At 37.6% G+C, this 27,351-nt stretch overlaps 1 protein-coding gene across 1 annotated transcript in view; it reads left to right on the top strand.

Annotated features, from left to right (window-relative positions):
• LYST (lysosomal trafficking regulator) overlaps positions 1-27,351 on the top strand; it is a 148,637-nt gene that overhangs the window by 39,366 nt on the left and 81,920 nt on the right. Inside the window, exons 13-24 of the mRNA XM_082854235.1 lie at positions 612-785; positions 4,268-4,428; positions 5,272-5,462; positions 7,938-8,183; positions 11,484-11,657; positions 12,941-13,094; positions 16,899-17,032; positions 17,816-18,014; positions 20,198-20,329; positions 22,782-23,409; positions 24,132-24,309; positions 26,116-26,285. Coding sequence (XP_082710361.1) covers positions 612-785; positions 4,268-4,428; positions 5,272-5,462; positions 7,938-8,183; positions 11,484-11,657; positions 12,941-13,094; positions 16,899-17,032; positions 17,816-18,014; positions 20,198-20,329; positions 22,782-23,409; positions 24,132-24,309; positions 26,116-26,285 — 2,541 coding nt within the window. The remainder of the gene's footprint in view (positions 1-611; positions 786-4,267; positions 4,429-5,271; positions 5,463-7,937; positions 8,184-11,483; positions 11,658-12,940; positions 13,095-16,898; positions 17,033-17,815; positions 18,015-20,197; positions 20,330-22,781; positions 23,410-24,131; positions 24,310-26,115; positions 26,286-27,351) is intronic.

Here is a 27,351-nt window from a genome sequence, read left to right on the forward strand (position 1 = left end):
CCTACTGCCTTTGTTAACTAGTATAGATACAAGTCTTTTATTTGTATTGAGTGAGTATGACTAGTATGATACTATCTTTATAAAACTTTAAATGAAACATGTTGCTTAGGGATCTATGCTCTGTAAATGTAATAAAGGTTACTTGGTACATTATATAAATTATATCTTAATTCTCTTAGTAATCCTTCGAAGTAGGTTAGACCAACAATACATCCTTGTTTTAGGCATTTAGATATTTATGTATAATATGTATTAATTTTTGTGTGAACCAAATATTACACTGTAATTTCTAAAAAAGCAATGACTTGTATAGATAGTACTAACAAAATTTTTTCTGCAAATTGAATTCTGAAGATTATTGCCCAAATTGTTAACCCTAACTAGCAAATGAGCCAAATCTATTTTAGTTCATGAATTGAGGTAATAGTATAATAAAATAACTAAGCAGATTACGGTGTAAAACAAAGACCTACTGACTTTTCAAGTTAGTTTAATAATAGAGCTGATTTTTAATTTCACTTAAATATCTAGAATTGTAGTTGATATACATGTTAAAAACTGAGATCAGAAATTTCATGTTTTTAGCCTTTACCATTTTTCTTTTTGTGCAGTGTGTGCATGGATTCAAATGACGATACAAAAGCTGTTTTACTAGCACAGGTTGAATCACAGGAGAATATTTTCCTTCCAAGCAAATGGCAACATTTAGTACTCACCTACTTGCAGCAGCCCCAAGGGAAAAAGAATATCCATGGGAAGATCTCCATATGGGTCTCTGGACAGAGGTATGAAACGTTTTTAGTAAATACTTACTAATGTCAGTTACAATTTTAATTATTCTGTTACAGCTTCTGAAACAGATTACAGAAAACTATAGGTAAAATTTTACTATATATTAACATAAGAGTCTGCCAAGTTAGATATTTTTTCCTATTTATCACTTTCATACAAAATTAATTCCCCTTAGAAATAATTGTTGAAGATTAATATTTGGATTTGGGGAGCATGCAGAAATCTGAACATATGTAGAACATATATGTAGAACATATATTACATCAAGCATATATGTAGAACATATATTACATCAAGCAACTGAACCTATAATTTAGTCCATCAAGCCCATATATTATAAAATGAATCCATAAGGAGTTACTTAAATTAAGTGGCTAATAAGACTCATACCTAAATTAAATCAGAGTTTCAAAAGAAATTAGAATGACTAGAGAAAAATATAAGCCAATGTATCAGGTGATAGATTAAGATAGGGTCCTAGAAATATGCCAGGTGATAGATTTGGCTATAGGACTATATGACTTTCACAAACCAGGAGAATTGTGAGTCAAATTAATAAGAAATGTTTTGTAGAATATCTTAATGTAAAATGTAACACTAAGAGAACTATAAGGTATGGAAATTGTAAGCATTGGGAAGTATTTTATTGAATGAAATAGCATGAAAGGGGATACAGAATTGGAAACTAGTGTAACATGGGAAAGGACCAAGCTGGCTGGAAGGAACAGTCTAAGTTGAATAATAAGCAAGAAAAATGAGTGGGCATGGTGATACTATGTGACAGCAGCTTTGGATCCAGGATGAGGAGTCTAGATTTAATCGAATGGTCTAAAATATTGCAAACCTGTTATGTCACAGACCTTTTGCCAGGTGCACTATATACATGATCTTCCAATTCTCTCAAAAGTCCCTCGAAGTAGATTAGATCATAGAGATAACATATACCCTTAGCACAAATTAACCTATTTTTTCATTCATTTGTTCATCCAATACTTGCTGAGGAATTATTATGCGCTGAGCACATGCTATATCAGGCTCGGGGGCTTGGTGAACAAGACAGACACGTTCCCTGCCTTTTGGGGCTCGCAGTCCCGTGAAGAAGCAGACCGCAAGCATACACGATTAAATGAGTGTACAAATCATGACAAGTACTGCGGGGATAACAAATGTGTCCTGAGACAGAAAATACCAGGTTTGCTACTTAAGGGAGGTACATCAGGGAAGGCCTATCTAGGGACAGTTTATTTAAGCTGAGACCTGAAGGAGATGGAGCTTTCCATGAGCAGGAGGGAGGAAGAGTGAGTGGGCCAGGCAGAGGAAAGGGCCTGTGGGAACCACGGGAAGGCTGTGTACCGGTCAGCGCTGCAGTGGCTGCAGAAGTTGATTGCTTACAGCCGTCCAGCCTCAGGGAGGCAGGGCAAGGGGCTTGTGAACGGCTCTAGGGTAGCCAGTCCACAGTGTCTGCCACAGGAAACAGTTTATTCATTTTTTAAAAATACATGAAAATATGTCATTGAAGCTCAATTTCCATAGTCCAAATAAAATATTTTCTGAGAAGTTCTGTCTTCACAACTGCCTAAGCCTGAATGGCAGCGGTAGCCAATCACTGTTTGTTTCCAGAGCCTTGAGTTAGATCGGTTGGGATTGGGGATGGGGCTGGGAGAGAGTCTCCTGGACTCTCTCCTCCTCCTTTCTTGAGCTCTCAGCACACACCAGGCAGTGTAGTAAGCATTTGACATGGATGACCTCAATTAGTCCTCCCAACAGCATGATGAAAGAGGTGTATTTTACATGTGAGGCAGCTGAGACCCAGGGTAGGACAAGGTAACTGACCCAAAGCCCTACCAGCAGTGAGGAGGGCTGCTGAAACGCAAACTGGACTCTGAGTCTGGATAGAGCCCGCTTTAAAACCCTGTGCTTTACTAACCTGACAGCATTTTGGTGAATCAGGCCAGCTGACAGATACAGGAATCATAAACTAATCATTAGACATGTTCAGAGTGAGAGTCTAGATGTTCTCTGTGGCCAGTTCTGAAGTTATGAGTATAGTCACTTGATTCACATAGCACTAATTTTTACTCACCCACTTATTTCTTCATTACTTTGAGGGAATTTTTTCCCCTTTGGTACAAGTTAATGATTTTATCTATTAATAGAGCAATGAGCAAGTGACCAAGGATGAATATATTATTCTGTTGATTTAAATTCGGCACTATCTTTATCGCTCTTTGAACTAATAGAATAATTCTACAAATAATATATTTCAAGATGTAATGACACTGAAAAAACCTATTAATATTTTCTATTAATTTTTATTTGATGAACAGCACACAAATATGGTAGGAATATATGGCACATAGTAGATAGCATGAATTGTTTTAGTTTTTGTTGAACTCATCTCGCATTGATCTTACAGTAGGTTTTCTTTACCCATAAAAACTGTATTGTCATAATGCCACTAGGGGGCAGTACTGTTTCAGTCACAGCCATTTAGTTGGTTCAAGAAAGATGCCTGTACAGTAATAGAAGTTACCTCACTAGAATCTTATATGTCAATTATACCTCAGTAAAAAAAAGTTAGCTCACATCTTTCCTTTGTTAAAAATATTCCTATTAAAATAGTTAAATTTATATGTTAAGTATGAAGCAGAAAGCCTTAGGGGAAAGTTTTTAAATAAATACATACCAAAATAGAATATCTCATTATTAGCTTATTCTAAGTCCTTTGTCTTATTCACAAACTTTGTCTTTATAAGCTACTTTCATTATCTTAATATGGAGGTTAAAACATTTCTAAAATGGGGGTAGAGCTTGGCACTCCGCCATTTCAACTAGAGGATGAAGTTCTCCCATCATGTGTGTCTCTCTAGGAGAAACCGCTAGTTTACCTCTTCCTACTCTGCCTTTTGTAAGGATTCCTGTAACCTTTAGATGAAGAAAAGCAAGAGACTAATCAAAAGCTCGGTAATGATTTAGCACTGAAATAACAGAAAATGCCAAAAAGCATTGGCGTTTTAGTGCCTTGTCAGAGCAAAACCTGAAGAAGTGATATTCTTTTTCTGATTAGTTTTTGAAGCCCTCATAGAGGACATGAGATCTTTAGGAATTGTTTACTGAGGTGGGAGACTTTCTGGTAAAATCAGGGGGAGGTGGTAGATTTATATCTTAAACCAGGAAGGTGAATATGCAGAAGTCAAGTGGCAAAGAAAGCTTGCAGCAAATGTCCGGTCATGCTTCCCACGGCCTGGTGTAGGACCATCAGCATCTCTGTTCTGCTGCCCTCCTCTGGGGGCTTGTGGACCAGCAGCACCTTGGGCCAAGGCACGAGAGAATCAGCCCTCCTCTCTGTCCCATCACCAACTATCTGATACTGAACCAAGAAACGTGTTCAAGAATTTCCCGTTTTTAAACATTCATACTTTAAAACTCCCTAGTACTCACTGAAGTAATTGATTTAACTTTGTTTTTAACGTAGGAAGCCTGATGTTACTTTGGATTTTATGCTTCCAAGAAAAACAAGTTTGTCATCTGACAGCAATAAAACGTTTTGCATGATTGGCCATTGTTTATCATCCCAAGAAGAACTTCTGCAGTTGGCTGGCAAATGGGACCTGGGAAATTTACTTCTTTTCAATGGTATATTTTTCCCCTTCAAAGCATTTCCACATTTTTCTTTCAGTTAACAAATATTAAACTAAGTTATTTATCCTGGATAAAGTATTAATCCCTGTTCCTTCACTTGTACTTAGTAAGTACTGTATTTCCTAGATTCCAAGATGTACTTTTAAAATATTTTTATAATCTAGGTGCTTCTTATAATTGATACATACATTTAATGTAGAGGTGTACATCCTACCCCCATACACTCCCCAAAAGAGAAGCTTATATTAAATCAACTTTATAATCCTGGAAAACGCACTGTTATGACAGGTACACTTAGACTGGTTGTCTCTTTTATTTATAATTTTAGTATATTATATTAAAAAGTACCACATTTTAGGGGAAAAAGAAATATGTGATTTAAAAAGATATATCACTATACCTGGCATGTAATAGCATTCAGACAGTGTTTATTGAATAGATGAATGGATGGATGAAGGAATAAAGATCCACATGTTATTCTTAAAAGGAATTTACTGAGGTATAGTTTCCATTTGCAAAAAAGAAAAATAAAGAGGCAAAACCAAACCAAGCCTGCTTTTAGCCTAAAGAGCAACTAGACATTTCATGACTTCATTATACCAAGAGCTTTCAGTTAACTTTATATCTGTATCTATACTAATTCATCTTACATCCAGATAATGTTGCTGAAATTATTTGCTCATTACACCAATTTGGAAATTGAGGCTTTATCAATTTTGTAAGATACAGTGAATAGCTATAAGAATCTAGCAAAAAAACCCTCTTGGTTTCTTGTTTTTTACGAAAAACTTTGGTTGGAGTATTTTAAGTAAATAACTTGATTTTTTTGCTATTCAGGAGCTAAGATTGGCTCACAAGAGGCATTTTATTTATATGCTTGTGGACCCAATCATACGTCCATAATGCCATGTAAATATGGCAAGCCTGTGAATGACTACTCCAAATATATTAATAAAGACATTTTGCAATGTGAACAAATCAGAGAACTTTTTATGACCAACAAAGATGTGGACATTGGTCTTCTAATTGTAAGTTTCCATTTTACAAGTTTTAACTTTATAGTAACTGTTATGTATGTTTATTGAGTGTGTCATTAGCTGGGAATTAGATTTTTAGAGTTTTTCTTTTCTGTTTGTCAATATTTTCTTTACTTAGAAATGTTTTTCTTTTTAATTGAAATGCTTTGACCACCTCAGAATTCATTTTCATGTTTCAAATGTTCATCTGCTTTTCCTTGGAACTATATTTCTATACGAAGTATCAGTTTAGTTTAGGTTATACCTATTAATCATTTGAGAAAAATGTTTATGATATAATGAAAATATAACACGTGTTAGCCTTAAAAAATTGCTTGTTACCTTTCTCTCCCATACTTACAAATAAATACTAGCTTTTATTTATATTAATTACACATATTCAGATTTTAGAATATTTCTTTCTTTAATATCAGTAACAACTAGGAATTTTGCTTTCAAATTATTGCTCACTCTGCTTATATGAGACTCTTGATTGCATTTTATACATTATTCTAATATTTTGTTATACTAATATATAGATTAGGAGCTTGTGATAGATATTTTTCATTATAGCAGCTAGGAAACTGACCCTTCATGGTCTTAGAAGATCTACTAAAAGCTGGTAGAGTTTTTTAGCCATGAAACTATGTTCCTCCTTCTCTTGCTTTCTTATGAGAGGTACAATTATAAGTCAGAGATATTTCTTACTTGGAGACTACTACTTTGGGATATATTTTGTTGTTATTGTTGTTGTTAATGAGGTGTATATTTTACAATCAAAATATATCATATTTTAAAGCTGTAACATTTGACTACAGTGAAGGAGAAGTTCTAGTTCAGATATTTTGTAAAACATATGTAAGTCTTAAGTGGTGTTAAATATATATCTGTGGTAAAATAAATATAGAGTAGATACCTGTGGAATTTAACTGAAGATCTGGTATTAGGCACACAATCTTTTTCTCCCTAAGGAGTATTTTAAAATGGGGGTTGGGGGCATTTTGGCTGTCCACTATTATTGAGTGGGGGCCAGGGATTTTAAGTATTCTACAGCGCATGGGCGGTGTCGTACAACTAAGAATTAATCCCACCCCAAATGTGCCGCCGTTGACCGAACATGCTTTAGAGAAATGATTCTCCAACCAGAATCACCCAGAGGGCTTGTTAAAACGTAGATTGCTGGGCCAGAGCTTCGGCTTCAGTAGATCTGAAGCGTGGTCCAAGAGTTTGCATTTTTAACAAATTCCCAGGTCACGCTGATGCTCCTGGTTGGGGACCACACATTGAGCATCTCCGCTTTAGGAGGACGAAGGAGCTCATACAACAAATGTCTGTTCAAAACATAATTTTATTTTGCCCGAAAAGAATATAGGTTGTAAGTCATAAAATGCAACAGGAATTATCACAGATAAAAATTATACAGGTTTTATGTGAAAAGTCTTTTTTAGAAAGCAGATTTTTAAAGCCTGACTTCATTATTTTGGGGTTATGAGGTATGAGTTAGCAGTCAGGCAGAGATGGTGCCCTCCTGGCAAGGCATTGGTGTCAGGTGGGACATGTTTCAGGTAACTGGGCATTTTATCAGGTCTAATGAAAACTGCTACAGATATACAATTTTGTTTCACCCAGCATAATCATATACAGTAGACTGTGTAGTCAGTTTAGTTGGTATGCATATATGCTAGGTGATGCCTGATGAAACTATACTTAAGTCACCACGAGTTGAAAATGATCGAAGCCCAAGGCCCCACCGCCCGCCCCGGCTTCTGTGAGAAGATCTGGAATCTACCTGATTTCCCTAAGCTTGAGCTCCTGCAGCTGCCTCCACGGAGAGCGCCTCAGAGTATATTTTGCATTTAAAATTTACCATCATTTTAAAAGTAGTTAATAGAATATTTGACAGACAGCCAGAACCTGATCAAAACTACCCTCTGCATGGGAGAAATATTGAAAGTTCCATTCAATTTCATTTAGGTACGCTGATAGTCTGGAATTTTATTCTAGTAGAAAGAATGATCTAGTTTAGAGTCATGTTTAAATGAGTAGGCAGCCCATGAGCAAAGTCAAGACCAAGATACATTTGAATACATTGACCCAGAGTCTCCACCTCATAGGGTTGTAAAGATTGGTTAACATTTATAAATGCATAGAACAGTGCCTGGCATGCAATGAGCGTGGTATGGGCTTTTTGTTATCGGTGATAATAGGTATAATTTCATGTTTATTCTCAAAAGATCAAAGCCGGAATTTTTCTCAGCCTTGATGGGGTTTACACATATTGATCCCCGCTAAATGAAACTGACCTTTTCCTTTGTGGGGAGCTGTCTTGCTTCTCATGTCCATCTTTGTTTAGTGTAGTGTCTCTCTTTTTTAAAACAAAGAAAAAGATTTGTTGGTTGTCTTTTCACTTTGAAATATTCATTTGCTAGTTAATAACTTACTTTTTAAACTTTGTTTAGTTACTGAAGGAAAATATTTGTGTTTCAGGAAAATCTTTCAGTTGTGTATACCACTTGCTGTCCTGCTCAGTACACCATCTATGAGCCAGTTATTAGACTTAAAGGTCAGATGAAAACACAACTCTCTCAAAGACCCTTCAGCTCAAAAGAAGTTCACAGCATCTTATTAGAACCTTATCTTCTAAAGAATCTCCGGCCCACTGAATGTAAAACCCTTCAAGGCGTTCTGCACGAAATTGGTGGAACTGGTATATTTGTCTTTCTCTTTGCTAGGGTAAGAATCACTGCTTATAACTTTATTTAAGGAGAAACTACCTCTTTATTATTGATACATTTTAGGATTTCTTTTCGAATACAAATAAAACTATATATCAACTATATTAAGCTTTTAAGATTAAAAAAGCACATATTGTTTAGAATGTCATCAAACTTTCTGCCACAGGTAATTTTCGATTAAAATTTCTTCTTAATTTATGAAGATTTTAGAAGTTTCCTATTATCCAGAAATGCAATTAGAACAATTAAGTGTTAAATGTACAAGATTTAAAATTGCCAATGAGAAAAAAGAAAAGCATACCGTAGTAAAAATATAGAAGAAATGTATTCCTTAAAATAATGTTTGTGAAACTTGTTTTTCCCTTGAAGCTTCCAGATGCATGGGGGAAAAAAAGGTCAAATGAGTACAAAAATAATTTGTTCGGGTTTGAAGTTTATTTAAAGCGAAGGAGAAATACAAAAATTTTGACTCATGCCATAGGTACTGTTTTAGAGAAACATGTTTAATTATCTGTTCTATTTAGTCATCTGAGGGTCAGCACCATATCTTTCCTGGTGCAGAGTAGGCAGTCAATAGTGTATGTGACTGTTTCGGGGATTGGTAGAATCCGAATGGGGGTACAAATGGTCTCTCTTCAGTACAAATCATTTCTACTTCCTTGTGGTCCATATCCTTGTTTAATTAAAGCTGCCCTGATCTTTTTTCATCCTCAAAATTTCCTCCTTAAGTATAACTTCTGCAACATTATCATACTGTCTCCCTAACTGGCCTTCTTTCTTTTAACCTTTTGATTAATTTTGCGATGAGACATATCAGTGTTTGTTGTTATTGTTACTGTTCTTATAAATATTTGATTAGCATTTGATCCGCCATACTCTAAGCTGTCTTTCCTCCTTTTACTTTTTCAAACTTTTTTTTTGCATCTAGTACCTAGTGTTTTAAAATTAAAAGCTTTTCATTTAACTTACCAACATTTTGTGATCTACTTTTATAGCTTTGTATAATTTCAAAACGGTTTTTCCTCTTTCTTCAAGTTATTGAATATAATTTTGTTATGTTTACTGTTACACAGTGACTAGATCCTAGAGGAAATGGTTAATTTTTTATCTTGCATATATATAGGATCATGCCAATATGACTTTTAAAGTATGTTTTTACACTTAAAACTTAGAAACTTTGTTTAGTATCCGTCCTTTCCTACAAAAATAAAATTCAGTCTCCTTAAAATCCTTACACGTGGGACTTCCCTGGTGGCGCAGTGGTTAAGAATCCCCCTGCCAGTGCAGGGGACAGGGGTTCGATCCCTGGTCCGGGAAGATCTCACATGCCGCAGAGCAACTAAGCCTGTGCACCACAACTACGGAGCCTGCGCTCTAGAGCCCGCGAGCCACAACTATTGAAGCCCAAGTGCCTAGAGCCCGTGCTCCGCAACAAGACAAGCCACCGCAATGAGAAGCCCGTGCACCGCAACAAAGAGTAGCCCCTGCTCGCTGCAACTAGAGAAAGCCTGTGCACAGCAACGAAGACCCAACACAGCCAAAAATAAATTTAAAAAAAATCCTTACACGTATAGCCTGCCTGTTTTTTTTTTTTAACATCTTTATTGGAGTATAATTGCTTTACAGTGGTGTGTTATAGCCTGCCTTTTGAGCCTAATGTCCACCACCCAACCAAATAGGCAATCTGCATTCTCCTAGATGTACCGTGAACTTCCAGTCTTCACCTCTCTCCTGACTGTGGCCCACCCCGGCCACCCATTTATCCCTGCTTCCCAGGGTTTTGCTCTCTCTCCAGGCCATCTTCTCCATGTAGGCTTCCCTGTGCTGAGCAGAGTGGAGTCAGAAGTAGTTTTTATGCTCTCGTGCATTCACAGTGTCTCACTCTTCTTTGCCTTTTATCATCATAATAAGGTGTGTGTTTCTTCCATATAGTAGTTTCCAGAAAACACTGGGGGAATCAAAGTACAAGTCACAATCCGTAGTTTCTATACGTACGTCTTATCATTTGACCCCCATTGGAGGCAGGTAGCACGCCTATTACTTCTTCATCTCCCACAGCACAGAACACAGATCCTGTTTGTTGAGTGACTAATCATCAAAAATTTGAGGCATTTTGCTGACTTTTCAGATCACTAATAAAATGCTACTGAATTCTAAGGTTATCAGTGTTATTTTAGTCAATTTATAGAATATTTAAGAGACAAATGAACATGGAATTTATGGGGGTTTTTTGTACTGTGTATTCATTATTTTTTTTAACATCTTTATTGGAGTATAATTGCTTTACAATGTTGTGTTAGTTTCTGCTTTATAACAAAGAGAATCAGTTATACATATACATATGTTCCCATATCTCTTCCTTCTTGTGTCTCCCTCGCTCCCACCCTCCCTACCCCACCCCTCTAGGTGGTCACAAAGCACCGAGCTCATCTCCCTGTGCTATGCAGCTGCTTCCCACTAGCTATCTATTTTACATTTGGTAGTGTATATAATGTCCATGCCACTCTCTTACTTCGTCCCAGCTTATCCTTCCCCCTCCTTGTGTCCTCAAGTCCATCCTCTATGTCTGTGTCTTTATTCCCGTCCTGCCTCTAGGTTCTTCTGAACCTTTTTTTTTTTTTTAGGTTCCATATATATGTGTTAGCATACGGTATTTGTTTTTCTCTTTCTGGCTGACTTCACTCTGTATGACAGGCTCTGGGTCCATCCACCTCACTACAAATAACTCAAATTTCGTTTCTTTTTATGGCTGAGTAATATTTCTTTTTATGGCTGAGTAATATTCTTCTTTATCCATTCATCTGTCGACAGACACTTAGGTTGCTTCCATGTCCTGGCTATTGTAAATAGAGCTGCAGTGAACATGGTGGTACATGACTCTTTTTGAATTATGGTTCTCTCAGGGTATTTGCCCGGTAGTGGGATTGCTGGGTCGTATGGTACTTCTATTTTTAGTTTTTTAAGGAACCTCCATACTGTTCTCCATAGTGGCTGTATCAGTTTATCAATTTACATTCCCACCAACAGGGCAAGAGTGTTCCCTTTTCTCCACACCCTCTCCAGCATTTATTGTTTGTAGATTTTTTGATGATGGCCAGTCTGACTGGTGTGAGGTGAGAATTTATGGTTTTTAGTTTTGTTTCTTTACAATTCTTAAGTAATTACAAACAGCGTCAGCAATAAAAAAAATAAGCTTTCAAATGAGACTAATGGGTTGACGTTACATAATGGAAGATAACCACACATGTTAAATTTTTAATCTCAACAAATTAGAAAAAATATATCTACTTTTTTTTAGGTTGTGGAACTCAGTATCTGTGAAGAAACTCAAGCATTAGCACTGAGAATTATACTCTCATTAATTAAATACAACCAACAGAGAATACATGAATTAGAAAATTGTAATGGACTTTCCATGATTCATCAGGTGTTGATCAAACAAAAATGCATCGTGGGCTTTCACATTTTGAAGGTAGGTTCTCATAAAACTTATTCTTTGGGGCTTCCCTGGTGGCGCAGTGGTTGAGAATATGCCTGCTAATGCAGGGGACACAGGTTCGAGCCCTGGTCTGGGAGGATCTCACATGCCACGGAGCAACTAGGCCTGTGAGCCACAACTACTGAGCCAGCGCGTCTGGAGCCTGTGCTCCGCAACAAGAGAGGCTGCGATAGTGAGAGGCCCGCGCACCGCGATGAAGAGTGGTCCCCGCTTGCCACAACTAGACAAAGCCCTTGCACAGAAATGAAGACCCAACACAGCAAAAATAAATAAATAAATTAATAAACTACTACCCACAACGTCTTCTAAAAAAAAAAAAGAAATGAAAGTGGCTCTTGACACTATAAAAAACAACAACTTATTCTCAGAGTTTCATATGCAGTGATACCTCTTCATTAAAGTCTTCCAATAATAGAGTTTTGTGTTTCAGTTATTCCTGAAGAAAATGAAGGAAACTCAATAGTATATATTTAATCAAAGTAAGGCTCTTCTGGGTTTTTCATCATTTAAATGATTACATTTTAATTGCCTTTAAAACATTTTAGAAGAGTAAAAGCAAAAAATCAAGATTTTTAGATCTTGATTAGCCAGCGATGTCTCCTTGGCCGGCCCCTCATTCTGTAGACTAGTGAAAGTGAAACCCACAGAGAGACCGCTGTTTGCTTCAGCTCCCACAGTTATGGAAGAGAACCTAGTTCTCCAGACACCTAGTGCTGTGCTGTTCCCATTAGGCAATGCTGCTATAGAGTTAGCATCTTAAAGCCTTATTAGCTTTTATTGTGATCCAGCTGTCATCATATATTTAAGTACCTTTCTAACTAAAAGCACTTGGTAACATTGTGAAAGTATTTCTCTCTGAGGGTACTAGTACTAAGGCAAAAGACCATGCCTCTTCCCATGCCCCCAAACCCCAACTCATGAAACTGTCAAGATCCATACATTTGTGGCATGAATGCTTCTTGGAAAAAATTTAAAACCCAACAGATTCATTGAATTTAAAAAATAGGATGTGGTTTCTTTTACCCCATATTTGAAACTGAATGGTCATTTATAAATATTTGAAATTTGGGGGTTTTCTCATTACTTGAATTGTTTTACAAAACAATTTAAAGATACTTGGTGAACTGTTGAGTTATTCACTAGTTTTCCTTTGAATTTAATGTTATGACTGCTAAGATTGAAAGCTTAATATTTCTGTTGAATTTTTGGATTAACTGACTGTTGATGCATCCTGTATTAATGTTATTTTTCCATAGACCCTTCTTGAAGGTTGCTGTGATGAAGATATTATTCATATCAATGAGAATGGAGAATTTAAGTTGGATGCCGAGTCTAATGCTATAATCCAGGATGTTAAACTGCTAGAGGAGCTATTGCTAGACTGGAGGATATGGAATAAAGCAGAGGCATGTACTATTTTTGTGGTAAAAAAAACACTTGTGAATTTACCCTCAACAATTTTTACGTGTACAGTACAGTGTTAACTGTATACACTTTGTTGTATGGCACTTGTCTAGAACTTTTTCATCTCGTTTGACTGAAACTCTACCCATTGGACAACAACTCCCCATTTCCCCTGCCCCCAGTCCCTGGCAACCACCATCTTACATTCTGTTTCTATGAGTCTGATTACATTAGATACTTAATACAAGTGGAATCATTCAGTGTTTGTCTTTTTGTGATTGGCTTATTTGACTTTGCATTATGTCCTCAAGGTTCATCTGTGTTGTAGCATATGACAAGATTTTTTTCTTTTTTAAGACGGAATAATATCCCATTGTATGTGTATTCCACATTTTCTTTATCTGTTCATCTGTCATGCGCACTTAGCTTGCTTCCACATGTTGGCCATTGTGAATTATGTTGCAGTGAACATGGATGTGCAGAGGTCTCTCTGAGGTCCTGTTTTCAGTTATTTTAGATATGTATGCAGAAGTAAGATTGTTGAATCATATGGTAGTTCTATTTTTAACTTTTTGAGGAACCTCCATACTATTTTCCGTAAGAGAAGCACCATTTTACAATCCTACCAACAATGTGCAAGTGATCCAATTTTTTTACATTCTCACCAAACAATTGTTATTTTTTGATAGTGCCTGTTCTATAGGGTATGAGGTAATAGCTTGTTGTGGTTTTGATTTGCATTTATTTTCCTGATGATTAGTGATGATGAGCATCTTTTCATATACTTATTGGCCCTTTGTATATCTTCTTTGAAGAGATGTCCATTCAAGTCCTTTGACCATTTTTTAACTGGGTTATTTGATTTTTTGTTAATGAGTGATAGGAGTTCTTTATATATTCTGCATATTAATCCTTATCTCATTTATGGTTTGCAAGTATTTTCTCCCATTCTGTAGGTTGCCTTTTCACTCTGTTGATTGTTTCCTTTGGTGCAATAAAAGGCATTTACTTTTAAGTATTCATCCAGTCATTCTTTTGGAGAACAGAACAAATTTACCACTTCAATGTAATGTTAATTGTAGATGGAAATCTGGAGATTAATTTCTGTGCAAGGTTTTAGACAGCCATGGATAATGCTGATCTGGAGGGTCAGGATCAGAGCTTGTGCTGCTGGTAGTAGCTAGAGCAGTACTTGGCTGGAGAACATTTGAGTCAATTGGAGACTTGCATTTACCATAAACTCTGAAAGGGGTCCTGCTAAGAGTGTGGAGAGTAGAGTCAAGGAGAGGGAAATAGACACACTTCTCAGTAAGGGAGCCACGTTACCCAGAAGTCATAGAGCTGTATCAGTATACAGGGCAAGTCTATGAAGCCTTGGCTTCATGATAGGCATAAGCTAAGGAACATGCTTTGATCTTAGGTCTAAGCAAAACATCTCAACAGCTGGATGGATCAGGTAGTCTTCACGAGGACCCAGCCAGGGAATGAATATAGGGCTGTTTCCTTTCTGCCCTAGTTATAAGCATAGTCTTCATGGTATGGCTCATAGAGCCTCCTTAGTTCTAGTGTAGACTGTAGATTGTCCAGAGTTATTTAGCGTGTAACAACAGTATCATCAGACGTAATTAAAGACCAGTTCAAAGTGTGTACCTTTAGAATTTTTAAAAATTTGGTTACTTCCAAATTTGGCAACAGCCCCCCCCACATTTACTCACTATCAATAACGAGTTAGGAAGCTGAAGGAAACACTTCTAATCTGTCATTAACAAAAACAAGTTTTGACCAAACGTGCTAGAGGAAAGACAGAATTATTTTTCTGTTCTTCCTATATAAAATTATATTACAAAATTATTGTTATTTGAAGAAGCAGTCAAAGAATATGCTCCTGCAAAACACAGGGGGAAAGTATTACAGAGCTGTGTCAGGCAGCTAACTGTTGCTTTTTCTGGATTTTACGGTATTGTCAGTTTTTAAAACTTTCTATTTTGTTGTGATTTCTCATTCTGAATAAATACTTTCAGAATTTAAAAAATCCATATATATATATGTATATATACACACACATATATATATGTATAAAAATACACTTAATGTTTCAGGGAGAGAAAGCAAATGAACATAGTGATAGTAAATACAAACAAGTTGGATCAAAGGCAGTATAAATATAAACATGTAATAAAGAAATAGCTCAATTGTAGATTGGAAGATCAAATCTTAACTAAAAATTGGACAGCTATTTTAGTATTTCAAAAGAGGATGCTAACTTGAGCGTTAAAAAACAGTGTGATTGGGCTTCCCTGGTGGCGCAGTGGTTGAGAGTCCACCTGCCGATGCAGGGGACGCGGGTTCGTGCCCCGGTCCGGGAAGATCCCACATGCCGCAGAGCGGCTGGGCCCGTGAGCCATGGCCGCTGAGCCTGCGCGTCTGGAGCCTGTGCTCCGCAACGGGAGAGGCCACAACAGTGAGAGGCCCGCGTACCGCAAAAAAACAACAACAACAAAACCACAGTGTGATTAAAAAACAAAACATTTTCTGTTGAATTCAAAAGTGATATACACAAATACTTCTATGGGTTTGAAATAAGATTTTCTTTCCTAATTATTTTTTTAGCTGAGTTGTTTTGTTTTTGTTGCTGGTTGTCTGTTTGCTTTGTCACTGCTCTATTTTAGTACTATTTTTTCAGGCCTGAATCAAGTTTTCATACTTGGCCTGCCTCGTCTTCCAGTTTTCATATATCTTTTTCTCTCAGGGCACCTTGGCCCTGTCTTATAAAGAGAGAGGGCTTTGTTAGAATAGTGTGATTAAGTCTATCAATTCCTTGGTCTTTCCATTATTCATTTCCATCGATAATGGCAGGAAAAACAGCAAGACCTGCAACCCAAGGCAGTTAATTTTGCTTTTTGTTAATGACTTTGTTGAAAGGTTATTTGGGCTGATAAAATGAGGTGAAGATTATCTTTCAGTAGTAGTTGTCTATATAAGATTCCTTTTTCTCTGTTACTGTGGATAATTTAAGATTGGTTCGGTATGGGAGAAGCATTTTAAAGCACCTCAAAAGGATGCTAACTACTGTTTGAAACTGTACACTTAGTAATTGTGCAAATAATTCTATTATTTGGACTTAAAAGTAAATTAATCCAAAATGCAGAATTTCTACATTGTCTAACTTTTTTCAATTTAGTACATCTTGTTCTAAAATTGTTTGATTAAATGCTGCATACAGAAATTAGCATTGAAATCTGTACATTTTTAATAATGCTCTTTGAAACTAAATTATTTGTAAATAATATTGATAATGTGTTTCATGTGTTTCTTTTTCTTTTTATAAATTTATTTATTTTTGGCTGTGTTGGGTCTTCGTTGCTGTGCGCGGGCTTTCTCTAGTTGCGGCGAGCAGGGGCTACTCTTCCTTGCGGTGCGTGTCCTTCTCATTGCGGTGGCTTCTCTTGTTGCAGAGCACGGGCTCTAGGCACACGGGCCTCAGTAGTTGTGGCACGCAGGCTCAGTAGTTGTGGCTCATGGGCTCTAGAGCACAGGCTCAGTCGTTGTGGCGCACAGGCTTAGCTGCTCCGTGGCATGTGGGATCTTCCCGGACCAGGGATCGAACCCATGTCCCCTGCATTGGCAGGCGAATTCTCAACCACTGTGCCACCAGGGAAGCCCTAAGATTTACTTTTTCAGACAAATTTAATCTTTGACCCTGAATATATACACAGTGTTAAACTGATGTATTGCATGTCTTCTAGAAAGCATGCAGCATGTTTTTCAGTAACTCTGTGCTAATCGGTATGTGTTTCTTTTCTCAGCAAGGTGTTTGGGAAACTCTGCTGGCAGCCCTAGAAATCCTCCTCAGAGCGGATCACCAGCAGCAGATGTTTAATATTAAGCAGTTACTGAAAGCTCGAGTGGTGCATCACTTTCTACTGACTTGCCAGGTTTTGCAGGTACTTTTCATGTAACTTTACTTCTGGAGATATTTTCTGCGATGATTTCTGTTTAATAACTCAACGCTATGGACTCAGATTTTTGAGGGACTTTCAGTGAGGTTATTTTCTGTCTGCCCTACTGTCCAGGATCCCTTCTTTCAGCTGATAGTATCGGAGTTTTTTAACCCCAGCCTCTTGTAGCTTGACCTTTCCTAACTCAGTTACAAAAGAGCAACTGCTAAATTCCAGAAATATTTCTTTGTGTTGGGGTAAAATAATAATTTTGTAGTCTCTCAGACATCAACAGTAGTGATATTTTAACTTGTTTCATATTTCTTAAATAACAAGTACCAGTATGTGTTGGATGCACTACTCTGACATGTTTTCTATGTGGTTTAAGTTAGCCGTATAACCACTTCGGGCCTCCGTATTCTAGAAATGATGGATAAAACCTCTCAGAGCTGTTGTGAGAAATAACTTTGTAGGCTGGAACATAGTGTATTCATGTAATCAGTTTTGTCTATCAAAAAATTTCCCTTCTGAACCCATAGTAGTAGTAGCAGTAGTGATAAGAGTACTAATAGTAGCTAACATTTATATGGGGACATTGGTTTTAATGAACTTTAATAACAGGGTTGCTTGAATTGAGAAATAGCGACTCAATTGTATGGTAAATACGGTCAGTCTGGAGTAGTAAACCAACACGGTTCTATCTTAAACAGAATTATCTTGCTTCAGTGAGAAATGTTAGTTAAGTTGACAGTTCTCTTTAGATCTAAAGAGAGTGTTTATGTTTTTCAGGAACACAAAGAGGGTCAGCTTACATCCATGCCCCGAGAGGTTTGTCGGTCATTTGTGAAAATTATAGCAGAAGTCCTTGGGTCTCCTCCGGATCTGGAATTATTGGCAGCTGTCTTCAGTTTCCTTTTAGCAGCTCACCCTCCTACCAATACTTACGTTTGCCATAACCCTGCAGGCTTCTACTTTTCTTTGCACATAGGTAGGTATGATCATTTTTGTTAGGTCTTGGCTGTTTCCACTTTTGTTTCTTCCTTCCCGCTTGATTTGTGTTTGTTTGATATATATTGAACGGCCTCTGTGCTAGAAATTAATCACACACTGGGATTGGGACAGGGGCCGAGGGCCATAAAATGAAGCAGACATAGTCTCTGCCTTCAGAGGGCTTAAATGCCAAGAGGCAAGGGGCGATATAGATGCTGAAATAATTATAATAAGAAACAATATCTGGTAAGTACATAAGAGATGCAAAAGAAGAACTAATTAGATTTCAGAAGAGTTAGGGTTTCATTGGACAGGTATGGAGAGAGATTTAATAGATTAATATCTGCCATGGGATTGCAGAATTTAAGTAAAATTTAATGGGTAGGTTGGAGAATTAGCATTCCAGGTGAAGAGAATGACTTAAAGGAGGAAAAAGGGAAAGAGAAAAGAAAGAATAATGAATTTTACCTAATATAGGGGATTTATAAAGGAGTAGTGAGCAATAATACCATAAGTGTAGTTTGGGACCATCATTTATTCCACCCCACCCAAGCTCATATTAAACGAGTCCTTGAATGTAAGATCAGAGAATTTGAACTTGTATTCTAGTTGGGGGTAATTGAAGGATTTTTGTTTTGTTGTGTTTGTTTTGAGCCAAGGAATACGATGTAAGTAAATTATTACAGTAAAATTCAGCATAGAGAAACCACCTGCGTAGAAGTGAGTTGAAGCTCTGGGAACAGATGAGACCACTGAAGAAAAGGTGGAGAGAGAGAGAAGGAAAAAGGAAGCTAAGGATGGAACTGTTGGTGATATTACTATTCAGAGGGTGGAACAAGAAAGAGTAATCTCGGCGTAAAAGAAAGATAGAAGAATCAGAGTTTTAAAAGAACTAGGAAAAGGTGATGTGGTAAGAAAGCAAGCAAGAGTATATCTGTGAGAAAGCTAGATAGTAAATTTAGAGAGGGAAACTGGTTGTCCAACAGCCATTTTAAACAATATAATAAGTGAATAAAATGATTCTGCCGCAGTAAAAATCCAAGTGAAATTATACAGCATGACTCTGTGTTAGGTTCAGCTAACATTTAGTGAATAAAGCAATGCCAAGATTCTGGTAGCGACTAAAATGTGGTCGCCTCCCTTAAGGAGTTTACAGTCTAGTAGAGGGGACAGAGACATAAACAGGTAAGTATACCATGTGGAAAGCACAGCGACGTCAGTATTTCATTTTGGGTAGCATAGAGCATGGCGAGGGGATATTTCCCGGAGGTGGTGACGCCTGCTCTGAGTCTTAAAGGCTGAGTAGGAGTTGAAGGGAGAGGAGATTCTTGTAGCGGTAAGGAGGCAGCAGAAAGCCACTGGAAGGTTTTAAGCAGAGATTGGCATTTCATAGAGAGAAGACTGGTAGCTATGAGGATTTGAGGGTGACCAGAGGTCCATCACGGATACCATTTAGAAGTCCGAGGTAATAGTCCAGGTGAGGGGGATTAGAGCCTGCCTTATAGCGCTATGCTAGGGATGAGAAGAGTTCCAGAAACAGAAATAAAGTCAACGGAACCTGGAGACTGACTTGACACGGGTAAAGGAAAGGTTGTGGTCAAGGGTGGCTCCTGGATCCTGCGTGGGAAATAGGTACTTCTACCAAAGGAACCAGAGAACAACACAGGAGGGAATTTAGGGCAGAAGGATGACTCAGATTTAGATTTGTTGCATTTGCGGTGCATTTAAAAAACCAAGCAGTTGAATTTAGAAGTATGAAGCTCAAAAAGGAAGATTAAACTGGAGGCATCAACTTTGGAGTCATACTGGGGCTGTGTAAAAATAGAGAAGACACAGCCTTTCCCTCAAGGAATGAATTGATGAACAGTCGCCTTGGAGAGATCATATTAGCGTATGAAAAGTGAACAGTTAGCTGCTAAGCTATAGGAATAACTATAAGTACCGTTAGAATTCAAAGAAAATAGAAGTTAATGTGGCCAGTAATAGTCAACAAAAGAATCTAGAGTAAGAAGTTGTAGAGTGTCCTCACGTATCAAATGCGCATTATTATAAAGGATGCCGTTTTTTTCTTTTTGCTTTGAACATCTTTTTGTAAACATTTGTATTTAACGACTTGCTTTTAAAGTTATATTTTTGTTTTATCCTTCTTTAAAATTGTCTGAAAACTTTTTTTGATCCTAGATGGCAAGATCTTCCAGGAGAAAGTACAGTCAATCATGTACCTGAGGCATTCTAGCAGTGGAGGGAAGTCTGTTACTAGCCCTGGATTTATGGTAATAAGCCCATGTGGTTTTACTGCTTCGCCATCTGAAGGTAAACAGACAAACGAAAACAATGCTGAAAGTGTAACCCTTCTGTATTTAGTTCTGAATATTAATAGATAAATAAATTGTACATGTTTTAGCAGCATAATACAACCTGATATTCAGGATAAATAAAAGGAAGGCTAAACTTAAAAATAATAGAATATGTTTAAGGAATCCATTTCACTACCTTCTGATATCCGTAACTCACACTCAGTATAACAAGTGCCTCTCAGGAGAACTTAGGGAGTGGATGAGGCTCATGCCCTCTTGCTCTGGAATTCTCTCTCCCCTTCTGTCATAGTCATTTGTCTTTCATTAAGCTTCCAATTTATTTCCCCATTTTCTTCAAAAGCTATGTTAGGCTTACTGTCTCCTTTCCACCTGAACTCATTCTAGACAACTTCACTTGCCATGTGAGTGGCCGTCCGTACTCCAGCCTTGACCCTGGGGACCATCATCCCCTTTACTTTATCTACCAGTCTGCTTGCATCTGTCTTAGACACCATCAAAGAACGCTTCCCACCCATAGGCCTCCCGTCTCCCACTCTCTATGACAACTTCCTATCCTTCTGGTTTCTTTATCATCCTCCCAAGTTCCCTCTGCCTGTTTTCCCCTTCCAGCCTAGATCCCATCAGCCAATAATTTTATTTCTTCATTTTCCTTGTCCTCTTGGCCTTTTAGCACGCTTGACCTGAAAAAGTCGAACCTTTCCTCAATCTGACCATCCTCACGCTGCTTAGAATTCCTGCCATTAAAAGGGTCTGTGGCATAGTTGGCCTTTTAATGCTGCCCTATAATTTTTCTGTATATTCAGAATCAGTTGCCTCTTCTATCTCCATAGCAAGTATATTCAAGTCTTTAAGCTAACAGTACTTTTCTCTCTTCCTAGCTTGTTCTTAACAGACAACCTCATCTCTATTTTTATAAAGAAAAAATAGGTACATGTCTCCTGGTTGTGAACTGACTGTATGTCTTTTCCTTTCCTGACTGCCATCCTCTCCCAGACTGAGACATTCCTTCTCCCAGACTGTTAGTCCCACCTACTCTTGTCTCCAGCTCCAATACAAATCATTAAATAGGCTGGTAAGATGGAGACATGGATAGATAGAACACAGTATCTGGGTATTAACCTCCAGTTTTCCTTCTCTCCCAAAGTGTTTCAGTTATTCTCTAGCACGTTTTATGGCCTTTTATTATAATATTTTAAGGCTATGTTTTAATTAGTTTTATTTGGAATTTCATAGGAAGTGTCATTTTTTAAATCATTGTGCATCACTCTGAAACATTTTCTAGTACAATCATGCCCCTATTTTTTCCAGGTCGTTTGAACGGTCTCTTTTGGCAACCTTATTCCTCCAGCCAAAACCCAGAAATAACTAGGAAAAACTTCTGAGCTATGGAGCTGTTTTATTGCCACAAAGCCTGAGCTCTGAGCAGTTCATTCAGTGCTTGTTTACTTTATATCAGTGCTTCTCAAGTTTTAGCTTGCTGAAAAATCACCTGGAGAGCTGGTTAAAATGTACATCCCTGGGCCCCTGCCTCACACGTTCTGATTCAGTAGATCTGGGGTGGAGCCTGAGAATGTGCATTTCGAACAGTCACACAGTGGTGCTTGATCCCCATGCTCCTGGCCCACAGACCATACCTTGAGTAGCATCCACTTATATCCCATGCACTAAGGATGAGAGTGATTTTTCTGGTCTCCTCCTACACAGAATATAAGAAGCAGAAAATTTGAGAGCTATGGCAAGAAGAGAAAAAACTGTTTCTTCTCAGTAATAGCAGCAAAAAGTGACTACAGAAAGGGAGGAGTGAGAGAACAGTCTAGGGACATTGAGCCTCGTAATAACACCAAGTACAACTATCACTAACATTTATTGAGCACCTGTTATATGGCAGGCACTATGCTAGGTGCATCATGGATATGATCTCAATCCTTAAAGCAGCCTTGCAAAGTAGATGTTCTGAACCCTCATTTTACATTTGCAGAAGTGAACACTCATCTCATTAAATGATTTACCTAAGCCACCTAACTAGCTGAACTATCGCTTGAATCCTGTTATATCTCGTTTCAAAGCCCACACTCTTTCCACTGTATCAAAGTGCATCCTAGTGACTGCTAGCCTGAGGTACATTGAGTTTCACTTAATTCACTTAATTTCACTTCAGTAGCACCATTAATCCTAATAACTTTGAATCACTCAGGCAATATTGTATTTTGTTAAGGAGACAGGTAAAGATATGTATTTTGGGAAAATTTTAATAAAAAGTAGTTAAAAGAAAAATAGTTTTAACCTTAAGAATTTTTAAGCATTAGTTACTATGATCGTTAGCCTGTATGGATTCTTTAATATCACTAGATAAATGGGTGTTGCTCTGGTTGGGACCGATAGTGCAGAAAAGAAGTGGGCCCGCTCATAAGATTTTTCAATACTGTTTTTGTGTCTACTCTCACCAGGAAACAATTCCTCCAGTACTGTTCCACAGCAGATGACTGCCAGCATGTTACGTTCTAGAAGCCTACCAGCATTTCCTACTTCTTCACCTCAAATACAACCACGAAAATTGACTGGAAGTTTGGGTTGTAGTATTGACAAGTTACAAAGCGTTGTAGATAATGATGTTGCTTCCCAACCAGAGAAATGGAGCCCTCGGGGGAGTTCCGAGACGCTGAAGAAAGGCGAAGCAGATGCTTTTGTCAGTAGCTGTGAGTCTGCAAAAACGGTTTGTGAAATGGAAGCTGTCCTTTCAGCCCATGCCTCTGTCAGTGGTGTCCCAAAAGGAACATCGGGACTTCCAGCGGTCAAAGTAGATCAGAAGGAGGTGGGAACAGAACCCAGATCAGACGATGACAGTCTTGGGGATGAGTTCTGCCCACGCCGACCTGATTGCCTGAAGGGACTGGCCTCGTTCCAGCGAAGCCACAGCACTATTGCAAGCCTTGGGCTAGCTTTTCCCTCACAGAATGGCTCTGCAGCTGTCGGCCGGTGGCCAAGTCTTGTTGACAGGAACACCGAAGACTGGGAAAACTTTGCCTTTTCTCTCCGTTATGAGCCAAACCACAACCGAACTACAAGTGCTCACAGGTACTCACGTGTTTTTGTATGCCAAACCCCTCCCCGCTTTTTTTTTTTTTTACTGTTCTTTGAAGAATTTCCGTACTTGTAGAAATGTCTTTATTATGGGATCTCTTATAACATATATATTAATAACAAACAAAGGTACCTTTCTCCTTATTTTAATACCAGGTGATATTGAATTCCATATTTAACCAAAGGATAAGCCATAAATTGTTCCTGAAGAAAAAATTATCTTATGGTTTATTTAATTCCATATGGTTATTAGAGAAAAACTCTTCAGTTTAGGGAAATGATACGGTTTATTATCGTTCCCAAAAGCATCTCAATTAGCACCGTAGGTGAAACTTTCCACAGGATGATGGAAACGTTCACCTGTGCTGTCCACTGCAGGAGACACATAACGCACTTGAAATGTGGCCAGTGCAGCTGAGCAACTGGATTTTTAGTTTAATTTTAAATAGTTTAAATAGCACAAGTGGTTATTGGAAATCACAGATGTAGAATAAACTAGTGTTTAATAGATGATATACCCCAAAAAATACGGGTGATTAAAAAGTGATGGCAAATTTGTTAATCACAGTTAAATCAGGAAACATTTTTTAAACCTTATGCACTTTTGTTTCACATGTGAAAATTATTACTACTCATCACAGTTCTTAAGGTAATCATGAGGCACTACTTTCCTCCCTGATCTTGTTTTGGTAAGACTTTCTGGGTCTCTGTTTTAGTGTAACTGAAGACTGTTTGGTACCTGTATGTTGTGGGTTGTATGAACTCTTAAGCGGAGTTCTTCTCATCCTGCCTGATGTTATGCTGGAAGATGTGATGGACAGGCTCATTCAAGCAGATACGCTGTTGGTCCTTGTTAACCACCCATCACCTGCTGTACAACAAGGAGTTATTAAAGTAAGGGCAAATGCTAAATACGTTGTTTTCATTTGGAACGATAGACATATGCATAATTTAAAATTTGAATGTACATATTCAAGTAGACCTGAAGCTTTCTTTTATTCTTAGGCATAATGAGCTGATGTGGTTTGTTACTTCTTACCTCTATTTTTCTCTGTCTTATCATCCAACTTTAAGCCCTCCTCCATATATTGATTCATATCAGCATGTTTTTTTAAGTCTACTACTTACAAGGAACACACAGGTCATTGGAAGTCTCTTCTGCAGTGTAGTATCGTTAAATCTTAGACACTTACTTCAGGTTTCAGCTCAGATGTCACCTTCTCAAAGAGGCCTTTCCTGTTCACCTTTCAAACCAGCTTCTGTCTAGCCCTGCTCCTCACTTGTTCTATAATAGCATCCTAGGTGTGTCTTGTAAGTACCTTTTAAACTTGTTTGTGTATTTGGTTTTTTTTAACCTCTCATACTGAAATATAAGTCCTGTGAGGGTAGGCATCTTGTGTCTAATATATAAAAGGTCCTAAGTACATCATTGAAAGAATAAATATTTGATATGAATGGTTCCCATTAGGAGACAACCCAATATTGAAATGGTCTTTAAAGATTCTCATTTTCTTAGTTTGATGTGGGATATTGTTAAATCAGTTGCAACCCACTATTTACTTAGCTTCCATTTCATGTGTAAAACACTGGGCTAGCTGCTATGTGGGATATAAAGGGGAATAAGCCTCTGCATTTAGGAGTTTATAGGCCAGTGGGGAAGAGAGACATATACCCAACTAAGTAAAATGTCAGGACTTGTGTGATGAGTGCTTCAGTGGTAGTATTAATAAAGAAGAATGGGAGCACAGGAAAAGCAAATAATTCTGATGCGGGAACCAGGGAAGGATTCATGCAAAAGGCGTAGTTTGTATTATGCTGTAAACTTAGAAAGCTTTTTAAGTAGGGCGGCAAAGAGGTGTGTGTTTTGGGAAGAATAGTCTGTCACCACTGTGAGGGAGTCATCGCAAGGGAGAGAGAGGTGGAAGTGTTGTGTTCGCAGGATATCACAGTGGTCCAGGGGAGAGATGATGAGTCCCTGAGCTGGGGAAGTGGAAAGTCAAAGGACAGACAGATTTGAGAGACATTCACTGGAATGGAGGTGAGAGACCTTCATAATTACATGTGGGAAATCAGGACAAGAAAAGCCAAAAGTGAGATTAGCCTTAAAGTCTCATAGGATGGTGCTACTGTGCTCTAAGATCAGAACCATGGAAGAAGTGAGTTTGGAAGGAAAAATAATTACTTAGATTGTACACAGGTTGCATTTAAGATTCTGGGAAAGGATGGAAGTTTAGGCCTATGCTCAAGGTAAATAAAATGTTAAGAAGTCTAGAAAAATAGAGGTCTGGGATATATATATATATACACATATATATATATATATTTTTTTTTTTTTTTCAGAGAAAGCTTTATACAGTGCTGACTCATTTTTCTTTTTTCAGAATTAGAACTAGGCACAAATATTCTACTTATACTCAGCTAAGGCTGCCAATCTGCTAGGTGTCCATGCTCAGCTAAAAAGCTAGTTTCCCATCACAAAAGTATTAAGATCTCCAAGACAGGGTCATCATTAGCATTCCGTAATAATCAGAGACAAAGTTCATTTTCATTTTGCTATGGAGGTGGCATTTTTTTGAGCTTTCTCTGTTCTATACAGATGAAATTAAACAATAACTTACAACTACAAATATAATACACTGTCTGACTTGTATACATTATATAAAATTTTAATATATTGTCTAACTTAATTTTTTTCCTCAGCTATTAGATGCGTATTTTAATAGAGCATCTAAGGAACAAAAGGATAAATTTCTGAAGAATCGTGGCTTTTCCTTGCTAGCCAACCAGTTGTATCTTCATCGGGGAACTCAGGAATTATTAGAATGCTTCATTGAAATGTTCTTTGGCCGACATGCTGGCCTTGATGAAGAGTAAGTGGGTTCTTCCCTCCACCAGAATTGGGGATCTTTTGTCTTAAATGTATAATTTGTTAAACTGACTCTTAACAAAATCGCTTGGTCACTCTTAGAAAAAATCTACTAAAAGTCATTTTCCAGGTGAATCAATTTATTATTTTCCATATTATATTCTTTCTAATATAACTTCTTCCTTTGTATTTCATTCATTAGCTAGGAACTAGTAAGTAGGAAAGAAAGAAAGAAATGCTGCATCAGATGAAAGAAAGTGATAGTTAAGATTTGGTATCCAGTGTTAACCTGAGGTTAACTGAGAAGAAGGTGGCTTCTGTGGTCCCAGCAGCAGATTATAGGAGGGCTCCATAGACAAGCTCCTCACTCCCTCCGAGACCCGGCTTATCTGGGTGAAGAGTAAGTCCCCCACCTGGAATTCTGATTACTGAGCTTTGTCCCTGGTATAATGCTGAAGGATTAGCAAATAAGTACAAAAATTAAAGAATATTTTTCTCCCAAGTCAAAAGTTTGGCAGAAAAGTTAAACTGTTATTTCTGTGTATGACAAAGTAGAGAGAAATGTGTGTCTTTGTATTAAGTGTCTCCTACTTATTTGTAAGTAGACCAATTCAGACCTTGAAGAATTTACTTATTAGATGCAGCAATGACAATAGTACTTTGCATTTGCATACAGCTTTTGGCTCTTTCAAAGCAATTCTGCATCATCTCATTTGATTCTCACGAAGTCTTGAGAAGAAGGTAGAGCAAACATCACCACACATATTTGACAGATAAAGAAAATGAGGTATAAAACATGTAAATAATTTCCTTCCATCCCAGAGACAAAGAGTATTGGAACGAGAACTCGAGATCCATTCCTTTCACTAGACCTCTTTTTACTAGTTCCCTGAAATACTGTGTAAAATACTAGTCTTTTTTTTTTCTGCACACTTGTTATATAGATCCCTAGAGCAGGGGATCTTTGGACAACTTAGTGGTTCATGGACAAATTAAAGTGAGTCAGTTAAAACCATGAAATTGTATAAATGTTTCCCTTGAATATTTGCCTTGGAACAGACTTCTAGCAA

The sequence above is a fragment of the Leucopleurus acutus genome, assembly GCF_964270905.1.
Source record: "Leucopleurus acutus genome assembly, chromosome: 14".
In the NCBI taxonomy this organism is placed as follows: domain Eukaryota; kingdom Metazoa; phylum Chordata; class Mammalia; order Artiodactyla; family Delphinidae; genus Leucopleurus; species Leucopleurus acutus.